The sequence below is a fragment of the Pipistrellus kuhlii genome, unplaced genomic scaffold (genome assembly GCF_014108245.1).
Source record: "Pipistrellus kuhlii isolate mPipKuh1 unplaced genomic scaffold, mPipKuh1.p scaffold_m20_p_8, whole genome shotgun sequence".
Lineage (NCBI taxonomy): Eukaryota > Metazoa > Chordata > Mammalia > Chiroptera > Vespertilionidae > Pipistrellus > Pipistrellus kuhlii.
The window spans coordinates 69,102,201-69,121,255 of record NW_023425584.1 but is presented as its reverse complement, the minus strand read 5'-3'; the positions used below and the strand labels follow the sequence as shown (position 1 = coordinate 69,121,255).

At 52.1% G+C, this 19,055-nt stretch overlaps 1 protein-coding gene and 1 long non-coding RNA gene across 3 annotated transcripts; both read left to right on the top strand.

The window, feature by feature from the left end:
• The first annotated feature begins 112 nt into the window (after positions 1-112).
• On the top strand, positions 113-14,100 carry LOC118710855. Its single transcript, XR_004985565.2, has 3 exons — positions 113-128; positions 3,906-3,912; positions 13,589-14,100. It is a non-coding gene; the product is annotated as an uncharacterized LOC118710855 (long non-coding RNA).
• On the top strand, positions 5,263-17,756 carry PLPP2 (phospholipid phosphatase 2). Of its 2 annotated transcripts, XR_004985564.2 has the most exons (7): positions 5,263-5,420; positions 8,666-8,817; positions 9,051-9,328; positions 12,504-12,561; positions 12,790-12,966; positions 13,248-13,457; positions 17,744-17,756. XR_004985564.2 is itself a non-coding variant. In XM_036423617.2 (6 exons), the coding sequence occupies exons 1-6, from the start codon at positions 5,369-5,371 to the stop codon at positions 13,395-13,397; spliced, it is 867 nt and encodes a 288-aa protein (XP_036279510.1). In that variant the 5' UTR covers positions 5,268-5,368; the 3' UTR covers positions 13,398-13,711. The 2 variants fall into 2 exon arrangements, 1 of the variants encoding a protein (XP_036279510.1); XM_036423617.2 differs by lacking the exon at positions 17,744-17,756 and having other exon boundaries at positions 5,268-5,420; positions 13,248-13,711.
• The last annotated feature ends 1,299 nt before the right edge of the window (positions 17,757-19,055 follow it).

Genomic DNA, 19,055 nt, shown 5'->3' with positions numbered 1-19,055 from the left:
GCTGAATCTTACAGTGAGAGTGTTTGGTTTAGTCAGAAACCACTGAACCGTCTTCCAGAAGGGCTGCACCATTTGCATTTGCATGGGTGATAAAGGGGAGTTCCTCAGCCAGCTCCGGGCCTGGTGGTGTGTGTGCTGTCCGCAGTTTGCATTTTGGCTGTCCCGATGGTGTGGTGGTTCTGTAGCTGTTAGAGATGGGCTCTCATTTCTTCCCGCCAATGCTCTTCACTGCCTCTCACTGGCCAGAAGGATCCTTGAGGATTCCTCCTTCATTTTTGAAACTTACTTTTCTTTTTTGGCAGGATCAGCATTTTAGACGGTCCCTTGACTCTTGGTTTCTAATGAGAAAGAGGCCATTCTGTGTTTTCCTACGTGAGACCCATCTTTTTGCTTTGTGGTTTCCTTTTGTCTGGACTCCAGCATGTGAGTGTGATGCCAGGGGTAGATTTCCACATAGAGCTTGTTGGGCCTGAGGGCTGCCTTGCATTGGTGTTGGGCATCTTGGCTATTTCTTCAGATGTGTCTGCTGCTGTGTTCGCTCTTCTCCATCTGGGCCTCTAGTTACCCAGGAGAGCACTGGGTATTGTCCCACAGATTTCTGTGTGTTTTATTCTTTCTGTGTTACTATTTGCATAGTTGCTATGGACCCGTCTGTGAGGTCCCTGGTCCTCTTTTCTACAGTTTCATACTGCCCTGCAGCCTATCCCAAATCCCACTGTTGGTTTTTGTTTTTCTGTTTCTCTGCTGGAATTCTCCATGCTTTTCACCTTTCCCTCTGCATTCTTCTTCTTCTTCTTTTTTTAAATATAAATATATTTCATTGACTTTTTACAGAGACGAAGGGAGAGGAATAGAGTCAGAAACATTGATGAGAGAGAAACACCGATCAGCTGCCTCCTGCACACTCCCTACTGGGGATGTGCCCGCAACTAAGGCACATGCCTTTGACCGGAATTGAACATGGGACCCTTGAGTCCGCAGGCCAATGCTCTATCCACTGAGCCAAACAGGTCAGGGCTCCTCTATATTCTTTAACCTCTTATAATACCCTCTGGTAACATTATTCCTGGGCCGCTATAAGGAGCACATTGAGGTAGTGGGTTGCCTGGCAGATTAGTGCCCCTGAGTGTCTGGAGGTCAGGGCCAGGCTGTGGCTTTGCCTCACTGTCCAGCAGAGGCGGCTCCTGCCCACTCCCCTGTAGGCAGACTGGAGTCTGCAGCCTCTCCTGATCTTGGGACCCAGTGGTGGGGGCTCAGAGTAAAATACCCCAAAGTACTACCCCCAACCCTGAGCAGGAGTCAGGGAAGGTGGGGTGGGGTGGGGGAGTGTCTCAGGGACTTGACTCTCCCTGAAGATAGTCCCTTATAAAAGGAATAAGCTGCTGGCGGCCTCATCCTGTGAAAGCCCAGCCCACACCGAGCCCCTGGGGTAGCAGTCACTCTGGTGATCTCCCGCCCAGGACTAAGTCATTCATTATTCACTAGGTCACTTTCATTCAGGAAGCTTTGATCATCTACTCTGGGGGGGGGGGGGGGGGGGGCGTCCCTGCCCTCCTGGAGCTGACTCTGGAAGGATCCTGACTCTGATAAGCTGATAAATGGACACACAAGCTGAGATGATGCCAGAGCTTAGAGGAAGAAGGTGGCAGACTAGGGTATAGGGTAGGGAGGAGTCATCTGCATGAAGTAACTCATGCAGGACTGAGGGTTCCCAGGATGCTGACTCGATGCTGAAGCTGGGAAGGTCTCCTAGACTCAGGTTGTGTGGCACTTGGGGACAGTAAAGTCCTTAAACCAGGACTGGGATTCTGACTTAGAGGTGACCAAGCACCTATTCAGTTAACCTTTTTAATAGTGCTGTTTAATGAGACTGAGGACCATCCACCCACTCTGCCTTCACTGTCCAAACACCATCACAGCCCCCAGAGGTACCGTCTGACTGCAGGACCTTTAGCAGTGCTTAGAGCCCCCAGTCTGGGAGCCAACTCCCAATGTGGTCTTCGAGCCCCAAGAGAAGTATAGAAAGAGGTGAGTGGTGGCTGCACTTGGGTGGCCCCTGTGGTGTGCCCAGCACCTTTCTACCCACTTGCCAGGCTTTTCTCCCTTAATCTTCACAATACTTTTGAAAACAAACCTGGAGCCTCTTAGGTTGAACTGAGGCAACAGGGCGATGAGAACATAACCTGAGCCCTGAGTATCACAGCTTGGGAGTGACCGGGCAACACGGAGTTGGTGGGATCTGTAGGGCAGATGGGCATGGTTCTGCTTGGTACATCTGGTACATCGGTCTCCTTCCAGCTTCCATCTGCAGGTAAGGGAGAAGCCATCCTGAGCAGGCCCCCTCTGGCTCTGATTCTCTGTAAAGGACCAGGTGTGAAAGCTTTTTTAAGTGGGGGACCCCAGCTAGAACCCTGACCCCAATCTTAACACTAATCCTAATTCCTACTGCCCTGCTAGATTTTAATCCTGACCTTGCCCAGATATTTTAAGAACAGGACGAGGTGGAGGTCAGTGGGGAGGGCCGATAGCCACACCAGCTCCTCCAGCCTCCTGCCCCTGCTCCAGCCACTTCTGCCTCAGCAGGGATCAGGCCAAGCCCTTCCTACCCATGGCGTTTGCCTGCCGGAGCCTCCCTGGAGACCCTCCTGGATTTGACCTTGTAGCACCCCAGGTTGTCTCCACCACCACACTCCACTTTGGCGAGTGTCTCATAGTCCCGTCCTCCACCCCCCCTCCTACCCCCAGCACGCAGTAGGTGCTCAATAAAGAACTCTCCATTTCCTTGATTCCAATACAAAGCTGGAAGTGTTGACGGGCTAGCGATGAGCTGTAGTCACTCGATTGAAACGAGGTTCAAGTGAAAAGAAGTGCAATAAAGCTAATATTTATGTAACATTTTGCCAGGCTCTCCAGTATTTTATCAGGTAATTCTCACAACAACCCTAGTTCAGATTGTGCTGCCTGAATGAACGAACGAATGAATGGCTGGCGGGAGTTAGAGCCCGGACCAGCTTTCCCCTGGGGCCTGCCCTGTGAGTGGCAGCGATAGAAGCCAATGAGCAGATCCGGAGCCTGCGTGGGGCGGGAAGGAGGACCCGCGGGATTCAGCGGAGCCTGAAACGGCCCTTGCCAGAGCCTCACCCCTCACCCAGACTCGGAAAACCCTCCTGCAATTCAGTCTGATTCTCCCAGCCGCCTCGGAGGAAGTCTCGGGCGACTGGGACTCCTCGGGGCTTGCGGTTGGAAAGGGGGTTGGTGGCTGGTGACATCCTTTCCACTGTCTCCGCCACACCGCAGACGGAAAAGTCAGGGCCAGAGTTTCCAGACAGGACCTTGTCATGGCCTGGGGTGGGCTGAGTTTTGAGTGTGTGTGTGAGTGTGTGTGTGTGTGTGTGTGTGTGTGTGTGTGTGTGAGAGTGTGTGTGTGTGTGTGTGTGTGTGTGTGTGTGAGTGTGTGTGTGTGAGTGTGTGTGTGTGTGTGTGTGTGTGTGTGTGTTGGGGGGGAGGAGTGTCTGCTGAAGGAAAGTTGATTGGGGCGCAGGGGACTTGATTCAGAGACACTTATCCCCCAACCCCGCTGCCTGGACAGTGGCCAAGTGCAGGCAGGTCTGTGATCCCTCCAGGAAGCAGGGTGGGGGGCCTCTGAGTGTAAACCCCAGGTGGCTGACTTGGGGCTAGGGGCTGCCTCTGTCTGGACCAGACTCCCCTCCTCTCTGAGGGCCGAGCACCTCTGCAGGATCATCGGAGACAGCGTGTGGTGAATGAGGTCTAGAGGTCACGGGCATGCAACCCGGGGGCCAGGCGATCTGGGGTCCAATCCCAGCTCCTTTCTCACTGTGTGACCTTTGCTATCAAACATCCTGCCGGATCCAGGCAGGTCTCCCCAGGTGGTCACACTCCCCTAGGCCTCGGGTGGTTCCAGCCAAAAGGATCCAGTGCGGCTGTGGACACCGAGTGGCCGTAATGGCCCCGTGGGCCTGTCCCCATGGCTTGGTGATTGTGACCCCGAGGCGCCTCCCAGCTCGGGCTCCCGAGACCTGTGTGGTGCAGGGCACAGAGGTAACCTCTAGGTGTGAGCGAGTTCCTGCCTCCTGGCCCCTCTGCTCTTCTGTCAGATGGGGGCAGAAGTGCCGCACAGCAATCAATTAAAAAAAAAAAAAAGTGCCACACAGCAGGAGTGCCTGCACAGCCTCCAGAGCGGGTGCTGAGGAATCTGATCTCACTGCCCGGGTGGCAGAACCACAGGGCCCTGCAGTTCAGCCTCAGGACCCCTCCTTTTAACTGTTAGCACTACTGGCTCAGGGTACTGAAATGTACACGGGATGAGTGCCTCTCCAATGAGGAGGTTGGGGACTTACCCTGTGGAGCCGGAGCTGAGCTCCTCCACACCCCGCAGTTCTGCTGGGGCTGCCCATTCACCCCTCACTCACTTCTTCCTCCCTCCCCCCTCTCTCCTCCCTCCCTCCCTCCCCCCTCCCTCCCTCCCTCCCTCTCTCCCTCCCTCCCTCCCTCCTTTGTCTCTCCCTCCCTCCCTCCTCCCTCCCCTCTCCCTCCCTCCCTCCCTCCCTCCCTTCCTCCTTCCCTCCCTCCCTCCCTCCCTCCCTCCCTCCCTCCCTCCCTCCCTCCCTCCTTTGTCTCTCCCTCCCTCCCTCCCTCCCTCCCTCCCTCCCTCCCTCCCTCCCTCCCTCCCTCCCTCCCTCCCTTCCTCCCTCCCGATTTCAGACAGGGAGGGAGAAAGAGATAGAAATATCAGTGATGAGAGAGAACCACCGACTGGCGCGTTCTGCAGGCCGGCTGCTGGGGATGGAGTCCTCCACTCTGGCATGTGGCTTTGACCAGAATCAAACCCAGGTCCGTGCTCTATCCACTGAGCCAAACCGGCTAGGGCCCTCGTTCTTTTCCTGTCACCTCACCCCACCCCGTCTCGCGTCCCCTGGACTCAACCGGCCCAATACGTGTGACCCCAGGGCCCCCTGTCCCTGAGCCTTAGCCTTCCGGCCTGGTAGCGGGTTGGGGGTAACTGGGCACTGACGACCCCTCCCAGCTCAGAGACCCCCGCCCCCCTCCTCCAAACCCCGGGCCCCGCGCGGCGCGCCCGCACCCCGCACCCCGCACCCCGCACCCCGCTCCTCCCTGCGCGCCGCGGGCGGGCGGGGCGGGGGCAGAGTCCGCCCCCTCCCCCGGGGCCGCCCCGCCCCGCCGGGCGCTCCCTCCCCTCCCTCCCGGCTCCCCTCCCCTCCCGTTCCCTCCCCTCCCCTCCCCTGCGGGCCGGCTCCGCGGCCATGTGACCTGCGGGCGGCCGGCCGGGACGGGACGGGACGCGCTGGGGCTGGCGGCGCGGGTCTGGGCGCTGCCGGGCGGGGGTGGCATGGAGCGGAGGTGGGTCTTCGTGCTGCTCGACGTGCTGTGCGTGCTGGTCGGTAAGAGCCCGGGGACCGGGCGGCGGGGGTCCTCCCAGGGGGTGCTCGCCCCGCCAGGTTTGCTGGGTGCTGGCGGCGCCTCCCCTCCCTGAGGCCGCCTCTGGAGGAGGACTGGGACAGGGGACATGCGCCCGCCCAGCCTCAGTTTACCCGCCCGCGCCGGGTTCACGAGCAGGTCAGGAGCGGCCCGGGGCTGGCACCGGGGCTGGCACCCCCGCCCGGGGCGGCAGGAAGTGACCGCAGGGCCGCCGGCGCCCGCTCCCGCCGCGCCCCCTTCCCCGCCGCGCCCGGCCGGCGGTGATTCACCGGGCGGCGGCCCCGGTAGGGGCGGGGCGGGGCGGGCGGGGTGCGCCCGGTGCCGGTGCCGGTGTCGGTCCGAGGACCTTTACCCTCCGGCCCGGGCCCGGCTTTCCCATGGGGCCGGGAGGCTGGAGCCTGGCCCGGGGCGCGCCGCGCGCTGGTGGGACTCGAACCCGCGCAGCCGGGGAAACACGGAGAGAAAGCGGGGCCCCGGGCTGCGGATGGACCGCGGGCTCCGGGGAGGCGCGGCCAAACCTGTTGGGCGGCTTTTCGGGCCAGGCCGGCGGAGGGGGCAGCCCGGGGCCCCCTCGCTTCCCCTCCCCGCCCCTTTCCCAGGGTCCCGGAAACAAAGGCCGAGTGTTTGCGCTGGGGCCGGGAGGGCAATGGTCCCGGAACCCTACCCGCGGCGGGGGAGGGGCCCTCCGGCAAAGTCCTGTCCCTGCCCGCCCCCCCCCCCCTACCTGGCTCTTACTCCTCAAACCGGGGGACCTAGGGATGGGGGGCTCAGTCCTAATGAATGGCGGGGGCCAGGCCCCTCTCCCGCGTCCCCGCTCAGACCCTATGCCAGGTGGCGGCAGGAAGTCCCCTGGTCCCCATTTCCCGGGCTTCTGCCTTAGTATTTATTTAAATGTTGCTGTGGAACTTACTGTATGCTGAGCGCTCAGCAACATGCAAACAATTAAACCTTTTTCCTCCAAACAGCCCGCGGAGGATGAGCTCTCATAATCCCCAATTTCATTCCGGAGAGGTCACGGGGGAGGCAGAGCTAAGATTAGGCCGTGTGTTAGAAGCTGCTGTGTGCTGGAAGCCGGCTCGGGCAGACCGTTCTCCCATTCTGGAAGATTCAGCACACACACAGTTCAGTTTCCAATGCTGACAAAGGCCCAGACAACACACTGGCGCCGGGGAAGCTGGGCGGAGGGAGGTCCCGGTTTGGGTGCACAGAGCTCTGCTGCCCAAGTCCCAGGAGAGCGCCGCTCGGGCTCTGTGGGGGGTGTCCGGTGCCCAGAGGAAGGGGCTGGGACGGTAACTGGGAGGCGGACTTCTCTGCCCAGGCACCCTGTGTGACGTGATTTCTCAGCATCTTCCAGCGCTGCCCCCCACACCGACACACACACAGACACACACGCAACTGTGAGGGACTCCTTGGCCTCCCCGCTGCCAGAGGGTGAAATGGAACGTGCTCCATTCCTCTGCTCCACACCCTCCTGCGCCCCCGCCTCACAGCAAGGTTCACATTCTTACAATGTCCCCCATCCTCCAGCCCAACACAGTCCTCCTTCCCCGTGCTCCACTCCCCGGCGTGGTCGCACCTGCAGACCCCTGTGCTGGCTGTTCCCTGTGCCTGGCACCCTTCCCCAGATGCCCTCTGAGCTTCCTCACCTCCTCTGAGCCACCCCCTCTGGGACCCACTCTACACTCCCTGCTGAAGCCTGCAGCCACCTCTCCGATCCCAGGCATCTTTTTTTTTTTCCCTCTAATATTTTATTGATTTTCACAGAGTGGAAGGGAGAGGAAGAGGAGAGTTAGACACATCGATGAGAGAGAAACATCAACCAGCTGCCTCCTGCACACCCCCTACTGGGGATGTGCCTGCAACCAAGGTACATGCCCTTGACCGGAATCGAACCTGGGACCCTTGAGTCTGCAGTTCGACGCTCTGTCCACTGAGCCAAACTGGTTAGGGCTGATCCCAGTCATCTTTTACTGATGCCTTATTTCTAAGCCCTCTGACCCCTGTTTTCTCCTCTGCGTCTCCCCAGACTCGGCATCAGAGGTGCTCAATGCCACCCCGAACGGGTCCCTGGGGCCCTGGGATTTGGCCTGTTGGGAGGCGTTGGCTCTACCGTCCCCAGAAGAGACACACCCTTTTACACTTGTCACTTGCCCTGCCAGGGGCAAAGGACACCCCGCGGGAGCTTGTCCCGGCGCTCCTGCTCCGGAGAGCGGGGAGCCCCGTGTGGGCCCGGGAGCGTCCGGCCCAGCAGGGCCCCCTGCCTGGGTGACTTACCCTTTCGTGATTTGGTTTTGTCTGCGGCTCCTGAAGGTGTCTTCGGGCGGAGCTCCAGGTCTGGTCTGGCTTGGTCGCTGTGTGGCCGGCTCAGGGACAAACGAGAAACGTGGGCATCTCAGATCCGAGAGCAGGAAGTCCTCTTATAACTGATGCTTATTTATTTATTTTCTAATTTATTTATTATTATTTTTTAAATATATTTTTATTGATTTTTTTACAGAGAGGAAGAGAGAGGGATAGAGAGTTAGAAACATCGCTGAGAGAGAATCATCAATCCGCTGCCTCTTGCACACCCCTACTGGGGATGTGCCTGCAACCAAGGTACATGCCCTTGATCGGAACCGAGCCTGGGACCTTCCAGTCCGCAGGCCGAGCTTTATCCACTGAGCCAAACCGGTTTCGGCCTACTGATGCTTATTAAATGCCTGGGACTCAGCCTTGAGCATGACAGCCTCCCGCTCTGGTGCTCACAGTTGGGTGGGGGAGGGGGTTAACCAAGTACCAATGAGTATATAATTACATACAAGGTCAAGAAGCAGGAAGAATGGAAATTTCCTTCTAGGAGAGTGATTATGGGACAGTCAGGAGAGGGGAATGGCCAGAGGGAAGTTAGTTAAAGATGCTTTGGGTAGAGAGAAAGGCACGTGCAAAGGTCCTGGGGTGGGTGCTTTCTGGGTTTGTTCGGGGAGCAGGAAGGAGGATGGAGGGAAGTGGGGGGAGGGGTGGGGTGGGCATGGTCCTGAGGAGGACGTTGGTGTTAGTATCTGAGGGTGATGGGGAGCCCTGAGGGGGTGATAATGGTGGGCATGAAGGTGAGGAACCAGGAGGGAGGCCGAGGCAGGTGTGCAGACTCCGAAGGCTGGTCTGTGTGGCCCTCGGGCTGGTGCCAGGGAGGAACAGGTGGCTACATGCTTTCTCTCCTCCGCCCCAGCCTCTCTGCCTTTCGCCATCCTGACGCTCGTGAATGCCCCGTACAAGCGAGGGTTCTACTGCAGTGATGACTCCATCCGGTACCCCTACCGTCCAGACACCATCACTCATGGGCTCATGGCCGGGGTCACCATCACGACCACCGTCATCCTTGTAAGGCAGGAGGGGCTTGTCGGGGGTGGGGGGGGTGGGAACATCCTGTATCTGCCCTGGGTGGTATTTGTGGGGAAGAGGACCCCCTACTGCGTTCCCAGCTCCCTAGTGGCCTCGGGGAAGGCAGGAATCCCAAACCCCTTTCCGTGGGGAGGACGGAGTGAGTGCTCGGCGGAGACCCCCGGTCGCTGCTCTGGTCCCGCCCTGAGGCCTCTGGGCTGGCCCCTCTGCAGGTCTCAGCCGGAGAGGCCTACCTGGTGTACACGGACCGGCTCTACTCCCGCTCCAACTTCAACAACTACCTGGCCGCCGTCTACAAGGTGCTGGGGACGTTCCTGTTCGGGGCGGCCGTGAGCCAGTCCCTCACAGACCTGGCCAAGTACATGATTGGCCGGCTGAGGCCCAACTTCCTGGCGGTGTGTGACCCCGACTGGAGCCGGGTCAACTGCTCCGTCTACGTCCAGGTGGAGAAGGTGTGCAGGGGGAGCCCTGCCAACGTCACCGAGTCCAGGTGGGTGCTGGGGGAGCGGCCGTCACACGGGGTGCTGCTGGGGGAGCGAGGGCTGACAAGGGCCCCCAGAAGGATGAAGAGGCACCTCACTGGGCGAAGGACGGCGGGGGGAGCTGGGGGGGGGGGGAGCAGGGCTGGGCGGAGCCCGTGGGCCTGGATCCTGCAGGCAGGGAGGGGAGGTGGGGCTGGGGTGTCAGGCCGGAGCAGAGCCACCAGTGTTAGGAGGCGTCACCCATCTCCCCCTAGATTTCAGTCCGTTCTCATGCTTTTGCTCTGTCCTCTCATCTATTGATAAGCTTTTCACATAACTGACTTCCTTCTTTTCCTTTTTCTTTGTTTTTTTTTTTTTAATTAGGAAATTTATTTATTTATTTATTTACTTTTTTTAAATTAAATTATCTTTGTACATATACCATTGCCCCCCCCCCCATACATATCCTCCCTCCCCAGAGTTTTGTGTCCATTGGTTGTACTTATATGCATGTATACAAGTCCTTCGGTTGATATCTTATCTCTCCCAGATCTCCCTCCCCTCCCCGCTGTAATTTGACAATCTGTTTGTTTCTTTACTGTCTCTGTATCTATCTTTTGGTTCATCAGTTTATAATGTTCTTTATTATCCATAAGTGAGTGAGGTCATGTGGTATTTCTCTTTCATTGACTGGCTTATTTCACTCAGCATGATGTTCTCAAATTCTATCCAGGTGGCTGCAAATGATGAGAATTCCTTAATTGAATTCCATAACTGACTTACTTATTTTTCTTTTTAAAAACTTTGAAATAAAGTTCACATAGCATAAATTCACTCTTTTAATCATTTCAATGTACATAATTCATTGGTGGTGTTTTTTTTTTTTTTTTTGGTACATTGGCAATGTTGTGCAGCCATCTCCACTATCTTATTTCAAAGTATGTTTGTCACACCAGAAAGAAACTCATGTCCATTAGCTATTCCGCCCCCAACCTCCCCGGTTAAGGACTAACCTATTTTGGACATTTCATATGCATGGAATCATATACTGGGTGGCCTTTCTTGCCTGGCTTCTTTTTATTATTACTTTTTTAATCCTCACCTAAGGATATTTTTTCCATTGCATTTTAGAAAGGAAGGAAGGGAGGATGAGGGGGAGAGAGGAGAGAGAAACACTGATGTGAAAGAGACACACCAATTGATTGCTTCCAGCATGAGGCCTGCCTGGGGTGGGGGATCAAACCTGCAACCCAGGTGCATGCCCTTGACCAGGAATCGAGCCTGCAGCCCTTTGGTGTGCGGGCGGACACTCGCCACAGCCACACCGACTAGGGCTTGCCTGGCCTCTTCAATGTTCCAAAGGTCGTCACCCATAATGTAGCTTCTGTCAGTTTTTGCTTCATGTATTTTGGGTTCTGTTAGATGCATACTGTATACCTTTGTAATTATTATATTTCTTGATAGCTTGATCCTTTTTTATCACTGTAATGTCCTTTCTTTCTCCTAACATTTTTTTGTCTTAAAGTCTGTTTTGCCTGATGGTAATATAGCATAGCTGCTCTGGCAGTCTTTTGGTTACTGTTTGCATGGAATATTTTTTTCCATTCTTGTGCTTTCATCCTATTTGTGTCTTTGAATCTAAAGTGAGTCTCTTATGTACATCGTATAGTTAGATATTTTAAAAATCCATTCTCACCCTAATGGGTTTGGCTCAGTGGATAGTGTCAGCCTGCAGACTGAAGAGTCTCAGGTTCGATTCTGGTCAAGGGCATGTACCTTGGTTGGGGCACATCCCCAGTAGGGGGTGTACAGGAAGCAGTTGATTGATGTTTCTTTCTCATCGATGTTTCTAACTCTCTATCCTCTCTGTAAAAAAATCAATAAAATATATTTAAAAAAATAAATAAATAAAAATCCATTCTCTAATCTCTGCCTTTTAAATAATTTAATACATTCACATTAAGGCAATTACTGATAAGGAAAGACTTCTATTATTTGTTACCTATGCATTATATTTTTATTTTGCTTTGTTTTTAATTTCTCCATTACTGTCTTCTTTCCTGTTAAATAGGTATTTCTTATGCAAAATGTTTGCAGATATATAGTGCAATACACACACACACACACACACACACACGCACACGCACGTGCATGCGCACGCGCACGCGCATGCGCGCACACACACACTATTGCGCATCCCCTTTGAGGTTATTGTCACAAATTTTATCTTTATCCATTGTGTCCTATCAACATAGGTTTATATATAACTGTTTTATGCAATTCTTAAAGGTGAGGTGTAATAACATTATATTTGTTCAGGTATACAACATAATCATACCATAGTTTTATTTATTGTGACATGATCACAGTAGTCTCATTTACATTGTTAGCACATATGCTGTTACTTTTTTAATCATATAGGAAAAAAAAACAGGAATTATCAACCAAAAATACATTAGTACTGACGTTTCTATTTTGTAACTGCCTTTACTGGTGTTTTTTATGTTATTTGTTGGATTTGTGTTACTGACTCCCTTTTAGCATTCCTTGTAGTGCAGGTGTACAAGCATTGAATTCTCTGGATCTTTGTTTATCTGGGAATGTCTTAGTTTCTCCTTCATTTTTAGAGGATAATTTTGCTAGATATAGAATTCTTGGTTGACAATTATTACCCCCCCCCCCCGCCCCCCATTTTAATTATTTGAATATGTAATCTAGCACCTTCTGACTGGCATGGTTTCTGATAAGACAGCTGCTAATCTTATTGAGGGCCCCATGTGCACAATGAGCCCTTTCTCTTGTCTGCTTTTAAGAATGTTTCTTGACTTCTTTTGGTAGTTTAATTATAGTGTGTCTCTGTGTGGATGTCTTTGAATTTATCCTACTTGGAGTTTATTGAGCTTCCTGAGTGTGTAAAGTTTTTCATCATGTTTGGCAATTTTTCAACCGCTATTTCTTCAGATACTCTATCTGCCCCCTTCTCTCTCTCCCCTCTTCTTTTGGGACTCCCATTATGACTAACACTGGCCATGTTTCCAAGGAAAATTCTCCCTTAGATTGTGGGAAGTTCAGTGGAAGAGGACAGGAGACCAGGAGGGGATTGAATGTAGTTTTGCTGAATAAGCTGTCTGGTCTCGGGGCATGGGCCCTGGGCTCTGTGCTCTGCACAGCCCTCCTGATGCCCGCTGCCCTCTCCTTTCTTAGATTGTCTTTCTACTCTGGACACTCCTCCTTTGGGATGTACTGCATGATGTTCTTGGCGGTGAGTTGGCTTTCCTGTGCCTTGCTTGGTGTGGCCCTTTGCTGGGCCTCCGTTTCTTCATCCATAAAATGTGGGTGGAGGAGGGGATTGGTTGGGCTAAGTGGTTTGTTCATAGAAACTGGAGGCCCTGGGTCTTCTCTACTCTTGGCCTTGGGCTACCATCTGTGCATTGGCCACGGGGTGAGCCCGGCAGGCTCCTGAGCTCACGGCTGCCCTCTGCACCCCCAGCTCTACGTGCAGGCGCGGCTCTGCTGGAAGTGGGCACGGCTGCTGCGGCCCACGGTGCAGTTCTTCCTGGTGGCCTTTGCCCTCTATGTGGGCTACACCCGAGTATCTGACCACAAACACCACTGGAGTGATGTCCTCGTGGGCCTCCTGCAGGGGGCACTGGTGGCCGGCCTCACTGTGAGCTCCTGGGTCCCAACCTTTTGCCCTGGGACCTGCTTACCCTCTTCCTTCCTTTTATAGTCCCTAGTTCTCTGCCCCCGTCTTCCCCCTAAGATCCCAGTCTTCCCATCCCAGCTTCTGCTTTTCCTATTGCCCCTAGCACAGTCCTCATCCCCTCCTGGGTTCTAGCACCCCTCACCCCCACTCCCTTCCCAGGGTCCCATTCCCTACCTCCCTCACCTGGGTCCCAGTTCTACCCTAGCCCAGCCCAGCCCACGCTGCCTCTTTTCCTCTCCCAGGTTCGCTACATCTCCGACTTCTTCAAAACCCGGCCCCCCCAGCACTGCCTGGAAGAAGGGGAGCTGGAACGGAAGCCCAGCCTGTCCCTGACGCTGACCCTGGGCGAGGCTGACCGCAACCACTATGGGTACCCGGTCTCCAACTCCTGAAGCAGGAAGCCGCCCCGGCAGGGCCTCCGGCTGGAGCTCAGGCCGTGGGTCGGGATGCTGGTGGTGGCAGGGCCCTCACCTGGGATAGCAGTGAAGTGCTCCAGGCGCCAGGCGCTCCAGGCTGGTTCCCAGGGGGGTTTCCTGTGGAACCCACCTCCTGTGCACTGGACAATGGGCTCGGTCCTACCCAGACTGCCCTAATGTTCGGATGGGAACGGAACCCTCCGGTGTGAATAGAGCTCCCTCAGTACCACTTCTTTTGTTGGCTTAGGGGAGGGACCAAGAGATCTAGACAAACGCTGTTTTTGTAAAATACAATGTATATGTGGGTTTTTAGCGAATGAGGGTATTTGCTTGATGAATGTTGTCAGCACCTCTGTTCCTATGGCCATTCTGCGGACTGTCCCTTCCGGGGCGGGGGCGGCTCCCTCATCGTTGGCTCTGCTGAGCTCAGATTGTGAAGCCAACAAGCCAAGTGAACATCACAGCCAAGTCTTGAATCATCATCTCTTCAGAGGGCCCGGTTCCTGTTAGCACAGAATGGTGTGAAAACGTAACCTCGTGTGGGAGCTGAATGTGCTCAGTGACCATGCAAGGAAATGTATGCCCGCATTCCCTCCTGTGTATACACACCCAACTGCAAAGATTTCTGTGTGCACCAGTCTGTATCTGTACTAAGCTAAAGATGAATTTATATCGCTGTCTCCAGCCTGATCCATTTTCACACGGATACTGGAACCTCCGCTTGCCTGGGGTTCAAACCCGCAACTTTGGTCTATCAGGAGGACCCTTGAACCAAGTGAGCTACCCAGCTAGGGCCATCTGCCGTGTACTTAGTTCATCGCTCCACTCCAGATCATATAGAAAGTGGCTTCAGAATCGTAAACTACCCCCCAGGGGAATAACTATAAAACAGAGCCCATTGTGTACATACAGTACATTTTGCTTCGGTCTATGGATTCTGATCCTTTTCGGAGTTATGTAGGTCAGCACCTTTTGCCCCACCACCTACACTGACTTTTCTACGTTTCTAATCTAGCTACATTCTCTGGCACACTCTGTGTTCCATTGTGTGGCACTCCTCATCCTCAATAACTTAATTTGAATAGATTATTCAAAAAACTAAAAAAACCTGTTTTCATAAATGCACAATGGCCGATAGCCATCACTAAAATATCCTGTGGAACATTTCAACCCTCCACACCATGACCTACCATCTCTGTAGTTTTTGCCTTTTCCAGAACGTTATAGAAATGGGGTCATACGGTGTGTATCGCCTCTTCACACAGGATTCTTTGACTTGGCGATTTACAGGTAAGATTCAGCCATATCTTTAGATGGGTTTGTTCACATAGGAAACGTTCAAGCCTGGGTAGAATTTTTGTAAGAGATCATTTGAGCCAAAACTGGCCACAGTTGCCAGGAGGCAAGATGTCCAATGCACCTGAGAACCACAGTTTTGCAGCGTCCCATGCCTTTGAACTGAGGAGGGAATGGAAGGGAGATTAAATGAGCCGGGGAGATTAAAAAAAGGGGGTTGGATTCAGGATATTTAATAAGATTACGTTCTCTCTGGAGAGTAGTTATTTCAAAGGGGTGTTACCCAGGATGCACAAAAACAATGGCTAGGGCTGGTTTAAGGCAAAGAAAAAGAAAACCTTTTACTAGAGAAGTTATGTGCCTGGGGCGTGGCTAGCCACTGTGACCTTCTGAGTTAGGAATTTGCCATCAGATCTCCAGTGAGGTTCCCTTGGGTAGAACCCCTTCCCTTCCCCAGGTTAAAGGTCATTCCTTTCTGTTTTGCACTGTGCTGCTTGTGTAGTGGAGGGAAAGTAATTTCCCTCTACCAGGTTGGCTGAGACTCCGCTGCAATAAAGACAGGTTAACAGGAGAAAACCCAGTTTATCTCCCTTATACGTGAAAGGCAGAAAAACTGAGTAGCTCCCTTAGATACCATCTGGAGCTAAAGACAGAAGAAAGATGTTGGTGTAGGGGGTAAGCGATTTAAGGCAGGTTGTCCGGCAGAACTGTGAACAAGAGGGTGGTGGTTAATGCGGATTTAAGGGTGCTGAGAGTGTTTTCCAGGTGTGGCCATTCTGTGGTCTCCATTGGTGGATTGGCCGCTCCAGGACAGACAGCAGGTCATTATTCCATGCAGCTGGGCCCGAGGGCAGTGTTGGCTGGTGTTGCTTGCCTGGGCCTGGAGCTGAAATACAGCTGAGGCCTAGAAGTTACCTAGTCTAGGGAGGAAAGGATAGTTTCGAGTGCATTTTGGTGTATGTTGTAAAGTTTGCGTCCACATGCATTTCACCCCATTAATTATACTTCATGTGTTTTGGGAGGTCATGAGATGTATGACTTTATTTAGCTTGAATTTCCCAAATTTAATGGATTCAGCTGCATTGCCTCAAGGGGGCGTGGCCTCCACAGACTTGCATCCTGTGCTACCAGCTGAGCCCACGTTGAAGCCCCCCTGGAGCATGCGTGTCCTGACCGCTGGGTGCCTTCTCCCTGCAGCAGGCCGAGCTCCCTCCCCTCAGGACGCACAGGAAGCGCCTCCGGACCTTCCGGACAAAGTGGGTGGACGGTGTGGATCCGAGTCTGTGCAGAGGACGCTTGGTTTACCTCAGCACCCGCCCTGGAGACTGCTACAGAGGAGAGTTGTTTATTTTTTTATTTTTTTCCCTTTTTTCTCTTTGTTTATTTTGTTTTTATTTCGGTTGCTTATGTTTCTGTGCGGAGTGGCCAGTGTGTTGGTTGTGTGTGGCTGTCCGTGGTTACCACCGCCGTTGACGAAGGCTCAGTGCCCTGTCCTGCTCCCATTGCCCGTGTCTGTGTTGGTGCCAGTGCCAACCTGTCTGGGTTGTAGTTTGTGATGTAGCTAGAAGTCAGGGATCCTGATGCCTCCTGTGTTTTTCTTTTTCAAGAGTGCTTTGGCTGTTTTTTGTTTCAAAAAATGTTAGGAATGTTGGTTCTATTTCTGTGAAAAGGCCATTGGGATTTTGATCCTTAAATCTGAGGATCCCTGTGGGTAATATGGGCATTTTAACGATATTCTTCTAATCTGTGAGCATGGGATATCTTTCTATTCATTTGTGTCTTCCATTTCTTTTATCAATGTCTTGCAGTTTTCAGTGTATGAGTCTTTTGCCTCCTTAGCTAAATTTATTTCCAGTTATTTTGGTCTTTTTAATACAGTTGTAAGTGGGTTTGTTTTCTTATTTTCTTTCTGGTGGTCCATTGTTAGTGTATGGAAACACAGCTGACGTGGGTACGTTGGTTTTGTATTCTGCAAATGTACTGGATTTTGGATTCTGCAAACAAACAGCTTTTTGGATGTGGAAAATGGGAATTAAAAAATTCTGCTGTGCCTCCCACATCCCAGGGCATCTGTGATACCCAAGGCATGTGGCCACGAATGCCATCTTCCCATAATGCCTCTTCCTGGCATGTGGACTGCTGCGTGGGGGATTAGCTTCACCACGCTGGGTGAACTGGGTCTGCATAGGACTTGGCCTTTGTAACAAACTTGGCTCTTCTGTTTCTCTGGCTTGGTATTGGCACGGGTGTTTTGAATATTGATTTACTTTCCGGTAATTTTAAAAGACTAGGAAAGGTCCTGGCCAGGAGGCTCAGTTAGTGGGAGCATTGTCCTGTACCCCAAAAGGTATGGGTTCCATTCCGGTCAGGAGGCGACCAATTGGTATCTCTCTCTCTCTCTCTCTCTCTGTCTCTCTGTCTCTCTGTCTCTCTCTCTCTCTCTCTAAAAAAAAAAACCTCACATATTCATGGGTGAGGATTAAAAAGAGAAGTTTCAATAGCAGTACAGATATGTACTTTTCTTAAAAAAAAATATATATATATATTGTATTATTGATTTTTTTTTTTTTTTAGAGAGGGAGAGAGTTAAAAACATTGATGAGAGAGAAACATTGATCAGCTGCCTCCTGCATACCTTCTCCTGGGGATGTGCCCACAACCAAGGTACATGCCCTTGACGGGAATCAAACCTGGGACCCTTCAGTCCACAGGCTGATGCTCTATCCACTGAGCCAAACCTGTTAGGGCCAGATATGTACTTTTCCTCTGCACTCATTCCGCAGCCATCATTGCTTTACCACATTTACCATTTCACATAAAGTACTGCAGTGTGTTTTATCCAGAATAAGTGTGCTGTCCCAGGAAATCATTTTGGTTTCCACATTATAATCTAACCTAGGGGTGTCGAACTCAATCAGAGAAGGGGCCAAAATCTAAAATCCAGCCTAAATCGCTGGCCGAATGGTTTACTGAACAGTCATAAACTGTCATTGTGATGGAAACGCAGCGGAGTGCAGTGATGACAGCGCGGTGCGGGCCACATTGCAAGGCCTGGCGGGACGGATTTGGCCCGCGGGCCTTGTGTTTGACACATGTGATCTAACCCATAGTTCCATGTCAACTTTCACCGCCTGTCCCAAAGGTGTGAAATGTCTTTTTCCATTTGAGACCATCTTGTTTTTCTGGGAACTGTTACCGAGACTTACACTCATTTTCACAACCTGATGGAGTTCAAGTTCACAGATGACCCTGACTTGGCTAATGATCATGCCCAGCTTCCCTCACTTCGATGGCTGTTTTCCGTGTTCATGGATGCTGTAACATGTATCCCTACTTCATTTTTTTCATTGTGATTTATTATGTGCAGCATGACATTTACAGCTTAAACCATTTGAAGTATAGAGTTCTATGGCAGGAACTGCGTTTACATTGTGTGCAAATATCAACACCATCCGTCCTCAGAACTTTATTTTCCTCAAGTGGAATTGTATCCCTTAAACACTAACTTTCCATTCTCCTTTTCCCCCTCATCCCTGACTACGGTCTACTTTCTCTGAATTTGATTTCTGCAGATACCTCCTGTAAGTGGAATCATTTAATATGTGGCTTTCTGTGACTGTCTTATTTCACTTAGCATAATGACCTCAGGGTTGACCATGCTGTAGCCTGAGTCAGAATTTCCTGAGTTTTTAGGCTGAATAATAATTCAGTGTGTATATCCCACATTATGTTCGTCCATTCATTCACTGATGGACACTTGGGTTGCTTCCACCCGTGGCTCCTGTGAATTGTGCTGCTATGAATGAAGGTGTACAAATATCTGTTCAAGTCCCTGCTTTCAGATCTTTTGGGTATGTACCCTGAAGTAGAATTGCTGGAGTATACATTAATTCTGTGTTTAAGTTTTTGAGGAACTACCAGTTGAGTTGTTGAACTATTTGGTAATTCTTTTGAGGAAACACCAAACTATCGTACACGAAGTAAAATGGCCGCACCATTTTACATTTGCACAAGCAATGTTTAAGGGTTTGAATTTCTCTATGTTGTTAACATTTATTATTTGTAGTTTTCTTGATTATAACCATTCTAGTGAGTGTGAAGGGTTATTATTGTGGGTTTAATTTGCATTTCCGTCACGACTAAGGATTTATAACATCGTTTCCTGTGCTTGTCTACCATTTGTATGTCTTCTCGGGAGAAGGGTCTATCCGAGTCCATTGGAAAGAGTTAGTTGATGAGTTGTACAGGTCCTTGTATGTGCCAGATAACAGTTACCAGAGATGGGGTGTGCAACTATTTTCATCCATTCTGTGGGCTGTTGATTCACTCTCTAGATAG